The sequence below is a fragment of the Homalodisca vitripennis genome, chromosome 5, assembly GCF_021130785.1.
Source record: "Homalodisca vitripennis isolate AUS2020 chromosome 5, UT_GWSS_2.1, whole genome shotgun sequence".
NCBI classification, from domain to species: domain Eukaryota; kingdom Metazoa; phylum Arthropoda; class Insecta; order Hemiptera; family Cicadellidae; genus Homalodisca; species Homalodisca vitripennis.
Genome location: NC_060211.1, coordinates 112,209,270 through 112,226,019, shown reverse-complemented (window position 1 = coordinate 112,226,019; position 16,750 = coordinate 112,209,270). Strand labels below are relative to the sequence as shown.

The window sequence follows — 16,750 nt, the reverse complement described above, 5'->3', positions numbered from 1 at the left end:
TCCACCTAACACTTTTGCCTCCGAACCCGATTCAATTTTGTTAATTTTATTCGTATATCTTTGTGAAATGAACAGACCTTAATCGGAATATTGTTGTGAACAGATTTTACCACACGAAGGAAGCGGTTAACACAAGGAAACGATAAAGATAAGGACGGAAATGATGACATATGCCTAAAGCGAACCAATTGTATAAAACCAACTCAATAACCAAGATTTCCATTCTTGCGGAAACTGACTAATGAACATCGGGAGGAGGGGTAATTGGAGAGTTTATTAACAGCACATTTCCCATCTCAAGCGTCCACAACGCCTGGTGACACGTTTATGTAAGTAAACCCCCTCTCAGATATTAATACACTTTCCTAAATTAAGTTTGAGTTAAGACAATTAAGTTTGATTAACATAGCTCAAATATTTTCAAATGTTTTATTTGAGAGGGCGGGCGCCTTAATAAGTGAGAGTTATGGAGTTAGATTTTTTTAAACTCATACCACAAAATGCTGTAGTGGAGAACTATGATTAATTTAATAACACTCACTATTAAATTTAAATCGTCTTCATTAATAGACATAGTAAGGTTTATTGGTTCACTAGCAGCTACCCACGGTTTCGCACGTTATTTTGTAGGGTTTACACGTGTATGAGCTCTACTAGTTCAAGTGAATTATATATCCGATGCCAATGTAGAGTTTGCCTTCTTCCCACGACCATCAAAATATGTAGGCATATGTTAAAAGAGCGGTATATTCATAAACAGTGTAATTTACTCCTATATATTATATGTATATATATATATATATATATATATATGCATGCATGTATGTATACATATACACAGTTCTGAGAAGCCTGCTTTTGTCTAAAAACAATTAAGATGGTTTTGTAACAGTCTTTAAATTTATAGTAAAATATTGATGGTAAATTTATCATATATCTAAAAACTTGTTAGAGCTGGATTTAGCACATCATCAGTTCAAAAGCACAGTTTAGCGAACTTTCATCTAGTTCTAGCTGACTGCTTCAAACGGAGTGTTTGGAGTCAAATTCTGACTATCAATTTAGGACATTTTCTAAGCTTTATGAGTATTTACCTAATCTCTGAAATATAAAAACGGCGTAAAAATTCTTTATTGGTAACTCCTTAGCGAGTCTACACACTATAAACGTAAACAAATAGTAAATAGTGATTATATTAATTTTTAAAATGTTTGTACTGTCATAAAACAATGTTTAAACGGAACAGTTGATTACATTAGACAGGCTCTTTAGAGACCAAGAGGGGCTTTTTCCTACTTTAAAGATCAGTGGTGGGTAGCGTGGAAGGATTTTCGAAATAAGAATAGGGACTTTCGAATATATTCATACTAGGGATCGTTTATGTAAAGTTTCAGTAAAATTATGATACTCGTATATAGTTTTTTATGTATGTTACATTACGTAGGCGTCGTGTCAATCATGGCATGAAATAGTTAATAAATTTGCTATATTAATTATTAATAGTTACTTTCTCAAATCAAAAATACAGTACTTATAAAAACAAAAAGTGATTTTTCATTACACATCTTCTAACCTTATATATACAGGGTGATTCATGAAGTTCTCCCCCCACTTCTACAGCACATTGTACTAGTAAAAATAATGAAAAAATGTTATATAAACATAGGTCCGAAAACGCTTCGTTAGCGAGTTACAGCTAGCGAAAGATTTCGCCTGAATTCCTGGGTAAAAGAGTAAAATAAAGCCATACTGAACTTTTGGAAAGGTTAATTAAGTAAGAAATATCGTGGATTCTTATGTATTTTTACCTGATAAAGCTAATAAAATAGGTTTCAGAACTGTACCTGTAGTAGTTTTTGAGGGATTCAGGGTTAAATGCAAAAAAATTGGGGCACGAAACAATGTTTTTTTAAGTTTGATGTACAGTAACTTTGTTAAATTGGTAATAAAATACATAAAATTAACGAACATTAATTGTAGAGAATTTTAATTTTTAGAAAATTGATATAATCAAAGTCTAAAAATAAAACAGAAATAAGTACCAAAAAATCGATTTTTATTCAGTATAAATACATTTACTAGCTGTAAAAAATGCCGTACGGTATTTAGTTAAAATAAAACAAAAACAAAATGTTTGTTCCTTAATGATGAGATAAATTGAGAAAACAAGATTAACTGTTAAATAAATTTTTGTTTGTAAATATAAAAATATCATGTTTTATTACGTTGTATTTTTTTTTAAATAAAAATTTACATCAAATGTTCGAAAATAAATGAAGCAAACATTTTCCCATTATTGTTTACTAATCATCGAAATGCAGTTTTTTGTTTTTATTAATTTCTAAGTTGGTAACGCATGAATAAAAGCTGATCAACAATGGTATTCTGTACTGTTACGTTAGAACTGTGTATTAGTGGTGTTTTGCAAGCTACAGCAGGAGATCGGGTTCTGTGAATCGTGTTATTAAATGCAATTTATCTGTGAGTTATAATTCGATTGTTTATTTAGCGAAAAAATGCCTTACTTATTTACATCAGAGGAATACGCTGATATGGTTTTTATTCTGGGTTTACTGTAATGGTAATGCTAGAGCTGCTGTAGAAGAATATGAACTACGTTACGGGATGGTGTCAATAACTTGCACAATGAACACTCATGGGGCAGAAGAAAATCCACATGAGGTAGTGGAACAGAACTTTCAACACCGATTTAGCGTCAATGTCTGGTGTGGCCTTTTGCACAATCGCTGATTGGACCTTTCATATTACCTGGACGCCTAATGTGCTGAGTTCTATTTGCATTTCCTTCAAGAAGAGTTGCCGCAGCTGTTAGAGAATGTTCCTTTAACATCTCAGACAAAATATTTGTACTTCCAGCATGACGGAGCACCTCCCCACTTTTCACGTGCCGTTTCTGCTTACTTAAATCATCAATTTCCTGGACACTGGATTGGTCGTGGAGGGGCCTCACCCTTGGCCACCAAGATCACCAGATCTATCTCCATTGGATTATTGCATCTGGGTATGGATGAAAGACATTGTATACCAGACAAAAGTGAATTCTCGTGATGAAATTTAATTCCCCGTATTATGGATTCGGCTGTGCAGATACAGGGAAGTCCTGAAAAATTAAGAAACGCAACAAAAGCAATACACAAACGTGCTGCAAAATGTATTGATAATGATAGACTCATTTTCGAACATCTATTATAAAAAGGTGCGTACGGTTGGCCCAACCTGATTAATTTTGCTTAAAACTAGTAATGTATTATACTGAATAAAATCGATTTTTTTGGTACTTATTTCTGTTTTATTTTTAGACTTTGATTATATTAATTTTCTCAGAATTTAAATTCTCTACAATTAATGTTCGTTGATTTTATGTATTTATTACCAATGTAACAAAGTTATTGTACATCAAACTTTGTTTCGTGCCCCAAGTTTTTGCATTTAACCCTGAATCCCTCAAAAACTACTACAGGTACAGTTCTGAAACCTATTTTTATTAGCTTTATCAGGTAAAAATACATAAGAATCCACGATATTTCTTACTTAATTAAACCTTTCCAAAAGTTCAGTATGGCTTTATTTTACTCTTTACCCAGGAATTCAGGCGAAATCTTTCGCTAGCTGTAACTCGCTAACGAAGCGTTTTCGGACCTATGTTTATATAACATTTTTTCATTATTTTTACTAATACAATGTGCTGTAGAAGTGGGGGGGAGAACTTCATGAATCACCCTGTATATATATATATATATATATATATATATATATATATATATATATATCTTGTATATTTTTTACAATCCGCAAGTTTTTCATCCCTCTGCAAGTACTGTCATTAGATTCTATTGTAAATCTATATGTCTTTGAAAGATGAACACAGTTTAAACAAATTATTAAATAATTAAGTTGCATTTTTGTGTACAACATAAAAGCTAAAAATGTTATTTTTATATAAAACTCTTATACGCAAATATACTACTTTCCGTGGATATTTTTGTATAGTAAGCCAATAAATATTCTTTATTACATATTGCCGGGGAAAGGGTTAAAGTAAGTTCTTGATCAGACATTTTAATTTTTTTTACCAGTATTTTAATGTAACCGATATGTTTTGCAAACAAAACGCAAGTATGCTTAACACCTCTGGTACCAATGAAGGAAATATGTACAGTTACATGTGAATGTTCCAGTTGTTCCAGTTCAGGTATCTACCATGAAGTGTCTGCCGCTTGTGTTCTTGGTGCTGTGTGGCATCTCCTCTGTGACACCTTTTTGTCTTTACAAGTAAGCAAATATTAGAACTACTTAAAATACGCATCGTTGGGTAAAATATTGGTTTACACTTATTATTGATCATATAACAGGATAGTGCTATTGGATTTCATTTTTAGGAACTCTGACAGTATCATAAATTTACTTGGATGCACTAGTGCACTAAAAAGATACAGTACTAAGAGAAGACTTCTAAATTTATCAGCCTATGTTGGATAAGGTTTTTACAAGGTCTTGTCGGGTAACAGATGTCGCTGAGGTTGCAATCGAAATGTAAAGTTCGTAGGTCATTTCATTCTTGAGATGACATAGACAATCATACTTAAAATAAAATTTTACATCCCCCCGACAGACAGAGATATAAATTACCCCGTTGTACCTGTAATGACGCTCAGCTAAATTCATGGGTGGATTTGCACCCTCATAGAAGTCATTCTTCTCTACTTAGAAATGAAGTTTAATGCAAAACGTTAGTTATATAGATAAATCTATCTCGAGATATCTTACGGGTAGTTGATTATGCTACATTTGTCACTGTGTCACGTGTTACATTCTCATACGATTGTACTCAGTCTGATGTAGATATTACTTATTCTGCGATTTTCTTGTTGCCTTCATTGTTACTTATAAGGTCAATGTAACAATGTTTGCTAACGCTCAGGAAAATCCCACCCATACAGTAACATGCACCATAATCGAAAACGGTATTGAATATATAGAAATGAGACTTGATGCGAAATTTCAAGTCTTTTTGGGTTGGTTCTTTAAAGAGATATCGGCATGACATATGGGCGGATAGACAGGTAGACAGGTAACACTTTGCCTTGTCTCTCAAGCCAATGTTCAACCAATGAGGGAAAAACTTGAGATTTAAGATATTGAGTGAGTGGATTCATATAAATATGTTGGTAGGCAGAACAGAATAGTTGTACTTAATTGGCTTAGCGTTAGCGAAGCCTACCAATGGAACGGCTGGAAAAGGTTCACTTCTATATAATCTATCTGTCCGCTCGATATCTCATGAACTAACTGCCATACAGACTTAAAATGTATTATGAAACTTTATTTATATACAATCCCACCGACGAGGGAGGACGAACGTGATCGCCCCCTCCCCAAGAGCATTTTATTTCAAAATAATCAATCGCCTAATAGTGTATTGTCGTTCGACTAAATGTTAAATTTATGTTGGGACTTTGAAATAAATCATAATTTATATATATATAAATTATGATTTTTATATATAAATTAATTAATTAATATAAATATTATAATAAATTCCTATAATAAATATTTATAATATTTATAAATATTATTATAAATTAATTAAATTAATTTATATATATATATATATATATATATAATTTAAAATGTATGACTATTTTAATTTACGAAATACACGGCACTGCATATATAATAGGCCTAATTAAATTTTGCTCAAAATGCTAAATATTAGAATTTCACCGTCACGCAGCAACTGAAGTTATTATGCTTTAATATTTCTTGTAGCTTCTTCATGTACCCAGTATTTTCAGTGACCGGGTAAAATTAATTGCCCTTGAACTGTTATAGAACCATACGGTACAGAACCGTAAAATTGGTACAGGTAAATGTTCCAGTTACTCTTACTGCGAAACGAGACGAATTCGAGTATTTGAACCAGTAACGTACTCGTATAAAGTATTTCTATCGTTAAAATGCCTGTAACAGTAACCTTTACCGGTTATTTCCGGTTTGCTAACGAACGAGTAACCGGTACACAGTATCTGTTATAGTAATCCAGACGTGATAAGTTGTCGCAATACGAGCTCTCAGTAGTTCTTTGTTGTCATTCGTTGTAACTACGAGGCAGCACCACCCTGGGCAGTTTGGAGATTTGCGTGTTAAAATTAAGCAGTTTCCGGTCCACATTTTGTGAACCATCCGCTCAAGAATAAAAGTTAAGGTGGTCATTTAATAACAATTTTATTTTTATTCTATTCTGACATTATAACACTGCAAATTAAATTACAGTACACTTTTATCTACCTTGCATAAACATTTGGTTTTAATCGGATCACAAGTTTTCGAGTTTTGAATTTTTAAAGTTGCAGTGTGATTGTATAAAGCGCCAAAACTTTTTAATTGTTATTGATATAAAAACTGAAATTTTTTCTCAGTAAACAGTTTTATATGTCGAAATGAGGAAATTAACACAATAAATTGTACATAACTCCCTTTATTCTAGCTTTATTAGTTTGTGGTCAATTTTCAAACTTGTATATATCTACAATTTTTGATCAGAGTGTAGACATCAAGATTAAGCTGTGGCTTTGATTTGTGATTGAAATTTAACTATTTTGTTTAATATTTTGTCAATATTACGATTAAATTTTGTTTTAGTTAAATACACTTGATATAAACTGTATTCGTTGCTGAAATGTTTAATCACCCCTGTATAAGCTTCTTGTGATTGGTGGTAGAGTGGGTTTACTGTAAACTTAATACACTCTTACCTATAATCTTTGTCCACCCTTTACTAGTTAAAAGTACTATAAAATGGCAATTTCAGTATTTAATGTTTCGGAAAATCTCCCGGGGAAGACTGGTCTGGAGGGGTTTCCATAACTTCAAATTCCTTATGTTCCGAAAACCCCCCAGAGACTATTTTTGGGTGCGCCACTGTTTATATATATGCAATATAGACTTAGAATTTATATGTGCATGTCACTCCATGAGAGTTGTCTTAACATTAGCGAACATTGTTTCATTGATATTATGTTAAAAATCAATAACAAATTGAGTACAATCATATTAACTTTTAACGTGTGATAGTAACGCATGTGAGCTAATGAAGTGAGCTAAAGACTAGAGATAGAGAAATGGTGCATGCAACTTCAGCAAAGACTGTTACGCGACCTGAAGTCTGGCGTACTCCTCCTTTGATCATAATATTCATATAAACGAGTGAATGACACGATCGTTGGAACTGTCTGTGAGATCTGCCTCCCCAGTGGAAGCGTGCCCAGGTAGACAGACCCTAATAAGTAGCGGCACAGACGGGTTAACCCCACCTTCAAAATAAAACAAAGATTTTCAAGAGATTCATATTTTTAAATTAGATAGTAAGAATCTTCAAACTGTACATGAATTTTCCAAACATATCATTATAATAATTAAGTTAAAAGGTTCAATATACAGGGTGTAACAAAACGATTGGGCTGGCTATCCATTTTCAGATTCTATGTGTGATTTTAAGCTAAAAATGTTGAATAAACTTTTTTAAATTTCCACTTCGTTTACCAGCTATACGCAATTTTGTTCCTTTATTCCATTTATTAGATGTTAAAAATTAAATAGTTAGTTTCAGTGCTGCATTTTAATACAGTAATGGATTTGTAAAAAGCACTGGTATTCATCCACCTAATCCTGAAATCTTCGCAAATGAAGATTCTTTGTAGCAGATATTATTCAAAATAAATAAAGACTAAATGCCAGTGCGTGTAGACGACCCTAATAGAGTAAGGTCTACTGTATGTGAGGAAGAAAATGGAGAAGCCACAGTTCCTACTGAACAAGACTTAGGGTGACCTACGGACTTATTGATGGAAACAACCAGGGTTCTCCAGTAATCGAAGTTCTATAGAAATAATTTCTCCCCTACCAGCATGCAGTACCTACCAAAGAAAAGAGGAAGGCATTCCAAAAGGCAACATTCCGAAGTTTTGACTTCTGCGCCAATGAAATTGCAGCTCGACGAAAAGAGGAAAAAGGATGAAAAGGAAAGATCAAAAGACAGAAACAATAAATTAAAAGAACAAAACCAAAATAGACAAAAACGATTCAAGGGAGGAATTAAAAACAGTGAAAAAATGCGGTTGCTGAAAATGAAGCCTTCAGTCGTCTGAAGATAGATGAGCAACTGTTTGTTTATGGCATAAATGCATTTATTGATGAAGACGAGATTTGTGACGATTAATTTGAGAATGAGTTAAACCTAAATTAAATGGTTGAATAAGTTGGTTTTTTATTGTGAAGACACAGGGAAAGACGGTGAAATGCTGTAACGTTGCACTTCTTGTACGCTACACAAAGAGTGTTCAGGCTGGGATACTCCCGAAGGATATTTATGTGTCATTTGCCCTTCGAAATCAAATACATGTTTATATATTATTTGTAAAATGGATTATTAACTTTTGAAAGCTTGGTTTTCACTCATAAACTGATCTTTTAACATTTTTGACGTGACAACGTCTTAAATTAGGTTGCGGCTCGGAGTCACTCATGAAAAAGTGTAACGCCCGGTAACGTTACGATGCCCGTCCAGTGGGTCCGCCGCACGGGATCCGCACGGGATAAAGCAGATAACTGTGGGTCCGCCGCACGGGATAAAGCAGATAACTATGTTTATTCGTGAAAATGTGGAGTGCTTAGATTCGTCATTTACAACAACTACAACAATAAAGGTAAATAATTGTAACACTGATATTTCATTATCGTAAACTATGATTGATTGATTAATTGTTAGATTGACACAAAAGTTGAGAAACTGAGTTTATAGGTTATGTCATACTATTGACAAATGTTGATAGTGTTAAGTAAATTATTAGTTTAAATCACTCTGCAATCAATCGTAATTCAGTCGATTGAGAAGAAACAGCGCGTATTGCTAGTCAAACATTTAAAATAACAAATTATAACCTCTAACCTGTCATAACAGTGCGACCAAACAAACGAACTAAACCGACCAATCACCACGCGCGGAGTTAGAATTTAACTGTGTTTAGCAAGAAATTTCAAATTCCAATTTTAGTAAATGTTTTATTCAACTTTACCATTTACAATAACAAATTTTAATTAATTTCAAATTATGTACAATGTTTTAGTAAACAAAATATATTTCTATAGTTAAAATTTGTGCAATTCTTATTTTCATTCAATTCCTTGTTCCTATTGTGCAATTTAATAATATTCATATCAATAAATATTCTACCGAGAAAAAGACGTTGTCACGTAAAATCTTCGCCCGTAAAACCGAATTTACAGGCAACCATAACTTTTTTTTTGTTACATAATCTAATTGTTAAAGCCGACATTAGGTAATTAATATAAACATATTTCTCTTAAAATAGCGTTTTGTTTTTTATCTTTTTTATTTTACTTCTGAAATTTATTATTTAAAATTAAATAAACTTCATTTAATAAACAGAGTTTCAAAATATACTTATTTTACTACATATCTCTAGTATTAATCAATTGTAGTGGTAGTAAGTATTGGAATTGTCGACTAGAATAAAACAAACTAAAATATAACAAACTAGTAAAATCAACTAAACAAATAACAATATATTATATCATTATCCCAGGATACTATACATCGTGACATCAATACAAAGGAAACTGTAAAAGTTAACTTTAAGTTAATTAAAGTCATTTTAATCAATTAACTTTAAAATCATTAGTTTTGAGATCCATCAAATTAATAAAATAATAAATTGTATACATGGATTAGAATAAATTAAAATTTGGTTAAAATACAACATTACTGCGAGTTGAACATTAGAGATTCATACAATTTTTAAATACCCACCATTTGATTGCCCCCGGTATACATTTTAATGGGCCATCAGCTATAAGTCAGAATCGGCCGTTGACAATTATTTGAGGCCATTGCAGGCTGTCAAACTGGGAAAAACTTTATAATCCATTAAAAATGAGAGTAAAATGCCGAAAACTTAATCTCTAATTCAGTAAGTTGCCTCTGTGAGGAAGTGATATATGCTCTAGACACGTACAGAAGAACAGAAATGCAGACAACAGCAACTTACAACCGTGCCAATTTTCTGCAACCAAATTATTAAACATTTTGATATATAAGATCTTGGCCTTTCATATAGAACTAGGCTGTGAAAAAGGTAGGTGACAGTACGAATATAGATAGGCCGGTTTAAAGGTAGATATTGGCTGTAACACTGTCACAACAATTATTACCGAAACTACTCATCATGACAGTTAACTACAGTGCACAGTTAAATATGAAAAAGTTAAGAGTCGAATGACAGATGCGACTGCCTTCTTTTTTCAAAAACTTGTGAAAATATGGTGACCACACTTAGTTTGGCATTCATGTGTTTCAGATTCAATGAACTTAAAAGTTCCATCGAAAGCATGAGGAGCAGTGTCTGGGGGAGTCAGAGAACGCTGGAGAACTACATGGCCAGAGAGAATGGACTGGGCAATGATCTGAAGTCGTCTATTTCCAGACTGAACGACCGTCTAAGTGGACTAGAGAGTAGAATGGATATCACAAATAATAATTTTAATGCGCTAAACAATCGCCACGGGAACCTACAGAACCAAGTTAATCAGCAGGTGAGACCTCCTTAGGACTGGGTTAAGGTTACACCATAAATCTTAAATATAACGATATTTGTGTGTACAGTAGGTTAAAATTGAAGATTCATCGTTCTACACAAAAAACCCTGATTGAATTTGTTATATATAGTTCAGATCTGCTGGTTAGGTGTACCCTTTTTTCAATCAACGTACGTAAACTTTACGTCCACAAACTATCATCTATCTTAATTCAAAGATATATATTATATTGTATATTATATGGTTTTTGATAGGAGAACAAAATTGCCACAAATACGACTGATAAACGTTTTCTTTAGAGAACCGAACGTTCCTTCATACAGTATGAACTAAACCGACAGGTTAGTAACTACACTACAGACGTAACGTTAGAGTTTCAATTATTTATTGTTATTTATGAACATTGTTATTTATATTCAGGTGCCACGTACTTATGATACACGCAGTAGTAGAGTATTTTATTGGCTGAGTGTGAGTGAAGAACTGGAAAATTGTCATTTATGTCTGTTATCTGAATGCCTATCTACACATATCTAGAAAACAAACTTATCTACACTTAAATGTTGCATAACAACGACTCAGTGCTGGTTTTACTGTTTTGGAATCATCAATAAATACTGACTTCATTGGTGATCGATGCATCTTACCTAAATAAACCATTCGTTCAGCTAATATAAAGTATATTTTTTCGCATCATATTTTTCGGAAAACATTTGCAGGATTGATATATGCTGAGGCGGCGTGTTTAAGACAACCTCACAAAAATATATGTAATATGATGGTCCATCATATTTTAAAATGTTCTGTACCAAAGAACCTGTCATGCATATAAAAAAAATAAATAAACCGTGTGTGCTGAGTTGGGTAAATTTCCATTCGAGCTTCTGTGTAATAATGAACGAAACATTTGTCGAACCCAATATCATGAATGAGCGACAAGGTGAATACGAATGCTTTACAATCCGAGACACTACGTTATCACTTAAATTGTTTTCTTACTGTTTTGCATTCCTCTACATACTTTATCATTAATGCATTAGGCAATTCCAAATATTTTTTGTCCACGATTTTGTTGGCTACCTAACAGCGGACAAATGTGCCAAGCAAAAGTCGAGATTTCCTTTTTTTCGCCCCTAAGCCGTTTTTTCTTCTTGTGAGGCATATTTCTCGTGTCTTCACATGCAGACTACAATGATACGGCTTCAAGTGGTAAACGCTTATTAAAACCCTGCCCTAGAGCATCGATACCACAAAAATTGCAACATTTTTCATTTTGACTGCATTTATTGTTTTCTTGTTGATGGATCTAACGAAACACGGCTCTGATAAACTGTAAGGACATGGCAGATTGTGTTGATCCCATGAGTCGAATCCAATCTGTAGGGCGCAACACCGTTATTTCTCTGAGGTACCCTCGCTCTTTACACTCGTATATAGTTTTAATTGGTTTGAGTTTTTCCCAATCAATTGACAAAAATCAGTACTTATTACGTTTTTTTGTTTTACAACTGAATCGTCATTATTGATTCAAAATTGGGTGATGTGAAATCATTTCCTTCAATAAATGTGTTTCTTTCAATTTTTCATAAAAATCTCTTTCTTCTGCTAAATTGCTAATAATGTTATTATGTTTTAAAAGTTTACTGAATAGTTAGTTGCTATTCAAACTTTCACTTGTGGTAAATAAGATTTGGCTTTGTACTTTAGTTAAAGTTTTTGAAAATTCCTTCCATATATCGTGGGATGACCCCGCGACTATCCCCTAACTGTCAACAATATGTTCTGTCGATAAAAGAATGGGTAGTTATTCTTCATGGCTAACAGTGCTGCTTTTCTCGGTATCTGTAAATTTATATCCCTCTCTCACTGACTGGGACGTACATACATTAGTATAAAAAAATGGAAAGGCAGTCTCGGGACCGAAGTGACTACTTGTTACAACGGACTGTAAATATATATCTTGAAAAAGTACGTACTTTTTAAGTATTAAATGGTTATTTTTACATAATAATAAATACAACAAAATAATATGAGACACTAAATTCTTTAACATAAAAAGTTTTATATTTTCTATTAATCTTACACACACACACACACACACACACACACACACACACACACACACACACACACACACACACACACACACACACACACACACACACACACACACACACCACACACACACACACACACACACACACACACGCACACACACACACACACACACACACACACACACACACACGCACGCACACACACACGCACAAACACGTACGATTAATAAAAGAAGCATGGAGCGTTGTAAACTATGTCGGAATATAAAAGTTACAAAACATTAAAATATTCATATTTTCTCATTCAATATCATCTATTCTGTGTGTGTAACACACACACACACACACACACACACACACACACACACACACACACACACACACACACACACACACACACACACACACACACACACACACACACACACACACACTCACTCACTCACTCACTCACTCACTCACTCACTCACTCACTCACTCACTCACTCACTCACTCACTAACACACGCACAAACACGCACGATTAATATAGGAAGAAGCACGGAGCGTTGTAAACGATGTCGGAATATATAAAAATTACAAAACATTAAAATATTTATATTTTCTCATTAATTTAATATAATTTATTCTGTATATATATATAATTATCATATATGATAATATTATTAATTACAACATCAATCCCTTAACGCAATGGATCCTGCAATATTTTTGCTAGCCAATCTGTAGGCCCTAGCTAACACAAACAAACTGAATGGTTCACCCACTCGAGAGCATGCAACATATAATTGCCCGTGTGAAAAGCAATACTTCTACACGGGTGCTTTTCTTAAACCTACTATGCAAACCTGTATGAAGACTTCTGGCTCGTGTGAATTATACTTCCTACGCTTATGTTGAGTTTCCCTTCCTCCCAAGATCAAGAAAACATTTTAAAAACTGGTTTGTGTATGGCCATTGTAATTTACTTTGATGTTAGTGTTTTTCCATTGCTGTTTTTTCCTCTTTTTTTGATCAAATAAATATACATACATAAACAGCTCTGATAAGCCCATTTTTGTAAAAAGACTAATAATTCAGGTTTAATAAGAGAGTTTAAATGTAAAGTAAATGTCAGACTACATTGTCTTTTATATCTGCACTTCTAGCAGTTACCCGCATCTTTGCAATCAATTTAGTAGGCGTTGTACGTGTATGACCACTACTGGTGTGAGTGAATTTTATTTCCGACGCCAATGTTGAGTTTGCCTTGTTGCCACGACCAAGAAAATACGTTAAAAGTTTATATTTATGGCTATTCTAAATAACTTTGTTACGTTAAGTAACGTTGTCTTTTAGATCTAATACTTAATATTTGATTAAAATGCACAGCTAAAATTACGTTAAGAATGACACTACGCGTTTTTTTTCCTTTTTAACTGAAAAACATTGTTAATATTTTGGAACATTTAGAGCTGGAATTAGTACATTAGTTCAAAAGCACAGTCCAGCGAATTTTCATCTAGCAGTTCCTGCCGACTGCTTCAAAGGGAGTGTCAAATTCTAACCATCTTGTGTTTTGGGAAATTTATAAAATAGATACGTACTTACCTAATCGCTGAGATCTAAAACGACGTTAAAATATTTTCACTCACTATAAATGTAAACAAATTAAAAATAATTAACCATGTTTACACAGAACAGTTGATAACATTAGGAATGCAGTTTTACTTAATATTTCAGAACTTTAGAAGGAATATTTTCCTACTTTAAAGACCAGTGTGGCGTAGCCCTGATGGATTTTAGAAATAAGATTATACATATATTTATCCCAGGGGAATTTCCATGTGAAATTTCAGCGCAGTCGTTTTGATAGGTTATGGGCGAAGAAACAAATCAAGTTAAATTTACAGACACACAATAATTCAAGTAACGTTTAGTAAATAATGAAAATTACTTAATGATCATAATTACTGCTCATATTTAAAAATTGAATTATAGAAGATTAACAGTTTTTGTAGGCTGAGGTGTCCTACGAAAACTCCAATTTAAATTTGTCAAAATGTACAAAATCAATTCATACTTTTGCTATTTAAAACTATTTCAGTAAAACTGTTTATTTCTTTTTAAATGGCTGTTTGTATTACAACTTGTTAATTTATTATTCTATTTCAGAACACAAAAATCGATAAAACCGCCCAAATACTGGACCAGGTGCAAAGTACTTTACAGAACTGGGCTGCCAACATGAATTCTATAGTCTACAATATCTCCAGTAAAGGTGATGTTCCGTCTGTAGTCAATAGAAGAGTGGACGCAATGGAAGCGGCTCTTAGTGCCAAAGTGGATAATCTTACCTTCGCCATGCACCGATTGGAAGCACGTGTTCTGCAGACAACATCCACAGTCGTGTCCGCCGTGAATATCACTGCCTTCATACATCACATAGACACACAACTTGCTAGGCTACAGCCTGTGAAGCTAGAGGACGACTGTCACTCCATGCAGGAGGCATTGGGCGGACAAGAGCATGCCCTCACTGAGATCAAGCAGATGACCGAGAATGTTATGCGTAGAGTGGTTTCCCTGGCAGCGAAGGAGGAGGTCACTGGTCTTTTCAACACTACCCATGAGCAACTCCAGGAGATAAAGAATGAACTGGCTGCATACAAGGGACAAGAACTCCACAGAAACATGACCAAAGGGAGCCTTGTTGAGGGGTTCTGCGGGGATGTTCAGAACAGCTATGGACAGCTCTTGAAGGAAGTTAAAGGTCTGGCTAACGTGGCACAGGTGATAACTAAGACAGCAGACAATGTTTTGGACACGAAGACAAAGGTTGATAATGGTATCAACCAGATAATTCTGGAGATTGGGAATTCAGTTCAGCTCCAGATGAAGGATTTGAACACGACGGTGAACAAAAGATTCGATAATATGTCATTCACCATCATAGACAGTAAGAACGAAGTGTTAGATAATTTCACATCGAAAATTGAATACGAAACGAGTCAGGTTTTGAGTGAGATGGACAATATGTCCTATCACCTGAAAGCATCCGCCAAGGTCTTGGATCTACTCAAAGAACAGACGGATGCTGGCATGAACGTCAGTTTACATAACATGAACAGCATTGAAGGCAAGGTGGGACAGATTATCGAACACATTGGAAAGTTCGATAACAATTTCAGTAACCAACAAGAGTGGCAGACGCATGTTAGCCAGGTATTAGAAGAGATTTCGACCATCTCCAAAAACAATTTCAATCTGGACAAAGCAGATATCAGGATGTTGAATTCAGAAGAGTGACGTATATGACCAAGTGTAGTAGTAATATTGTAGATGATAGTGAACTGGAAGGACTATTTTATTAATTCCTCAATGTACTAATTATTTTGTTAATAAAACATAATACTTTAAATATTAACATGCACAATCCAGACATTTTCATTTGCTCTAGTTGGTTAACCAATTTTCGTAAGGAAACATGAAGCATATATCTGAATGTGGTGATGAGTTTAACTTGGTTTTTAGTTTTATAATTCTGAAAATTTTAATATAACCGTTTTAAAATACCTAGAAATGTTAATCGCTAAATTATTGTGTAATAAGTTACATAGGTTGAAGCTATAACAAATATAAGTTTGAAATTTAATAGTTGAAAGTGTTTTAAATGAATGCCATAACAAAAAGTGTCATATATTGTTTCGTATATTGATTCATTATGAAAGAAAAAATGAACAAAAGTATCAACAACAGAACAATAGTTAATCTGCTGTTGAATTATACATATCCTAATATACATGCGTACGTTTATGTTGAAAAAAAAAAAAAATTTGAAACGAATTGGAAATTAGCCATAACACGTTTTAAATATTTTCAACACTATTTTGATATAATTATGTATGAACAATAAGCTTTGAATTTCTATAAAGATTTTAAATATTGGACCTCAAAGGGATTCTATGATAAAGAAAAGAAACACAGATTACTTTTTTAAAAGTACACTGTATACTTACTCATTAGATTCTTCATATACCATTAAAACTGTGCTCCATGTACGCAATTTCTACAAATGGG

At 33.5% G+C, this 16,750-nt stretch overlaps 1 protein-coding gene across 1 annotated transcript; it reads left to right on the top strand.

Annotated features, from left to right (window-relative positions):
- Positions 1–222: 222 nt before the first annotated feature.
- Positions 223–16,106, top strand: LOC124362713 (putative leucine-rich repeat-containing protein DDB_G0290503). The gene is made up of 4 exons (XM_046817430.1): positions 223–329; positions 4,200–4,293; positions 10,398–10,632; positions 14,846–16,106. Exons 2-4 carry the CDS (start codon positions 4,223–4,225, stop codon positions 15,977–15,979), a joined length of 1,440 nt encoding a protein of 479 aa, XP_046673386.1. The 5' UTR covers positions 223–329; positions 4,200–4,222; the 3' UTR covers positions 15,980–16,106.
- Positions 16,107–16,750: the final 644 nt, after the last annotated feature.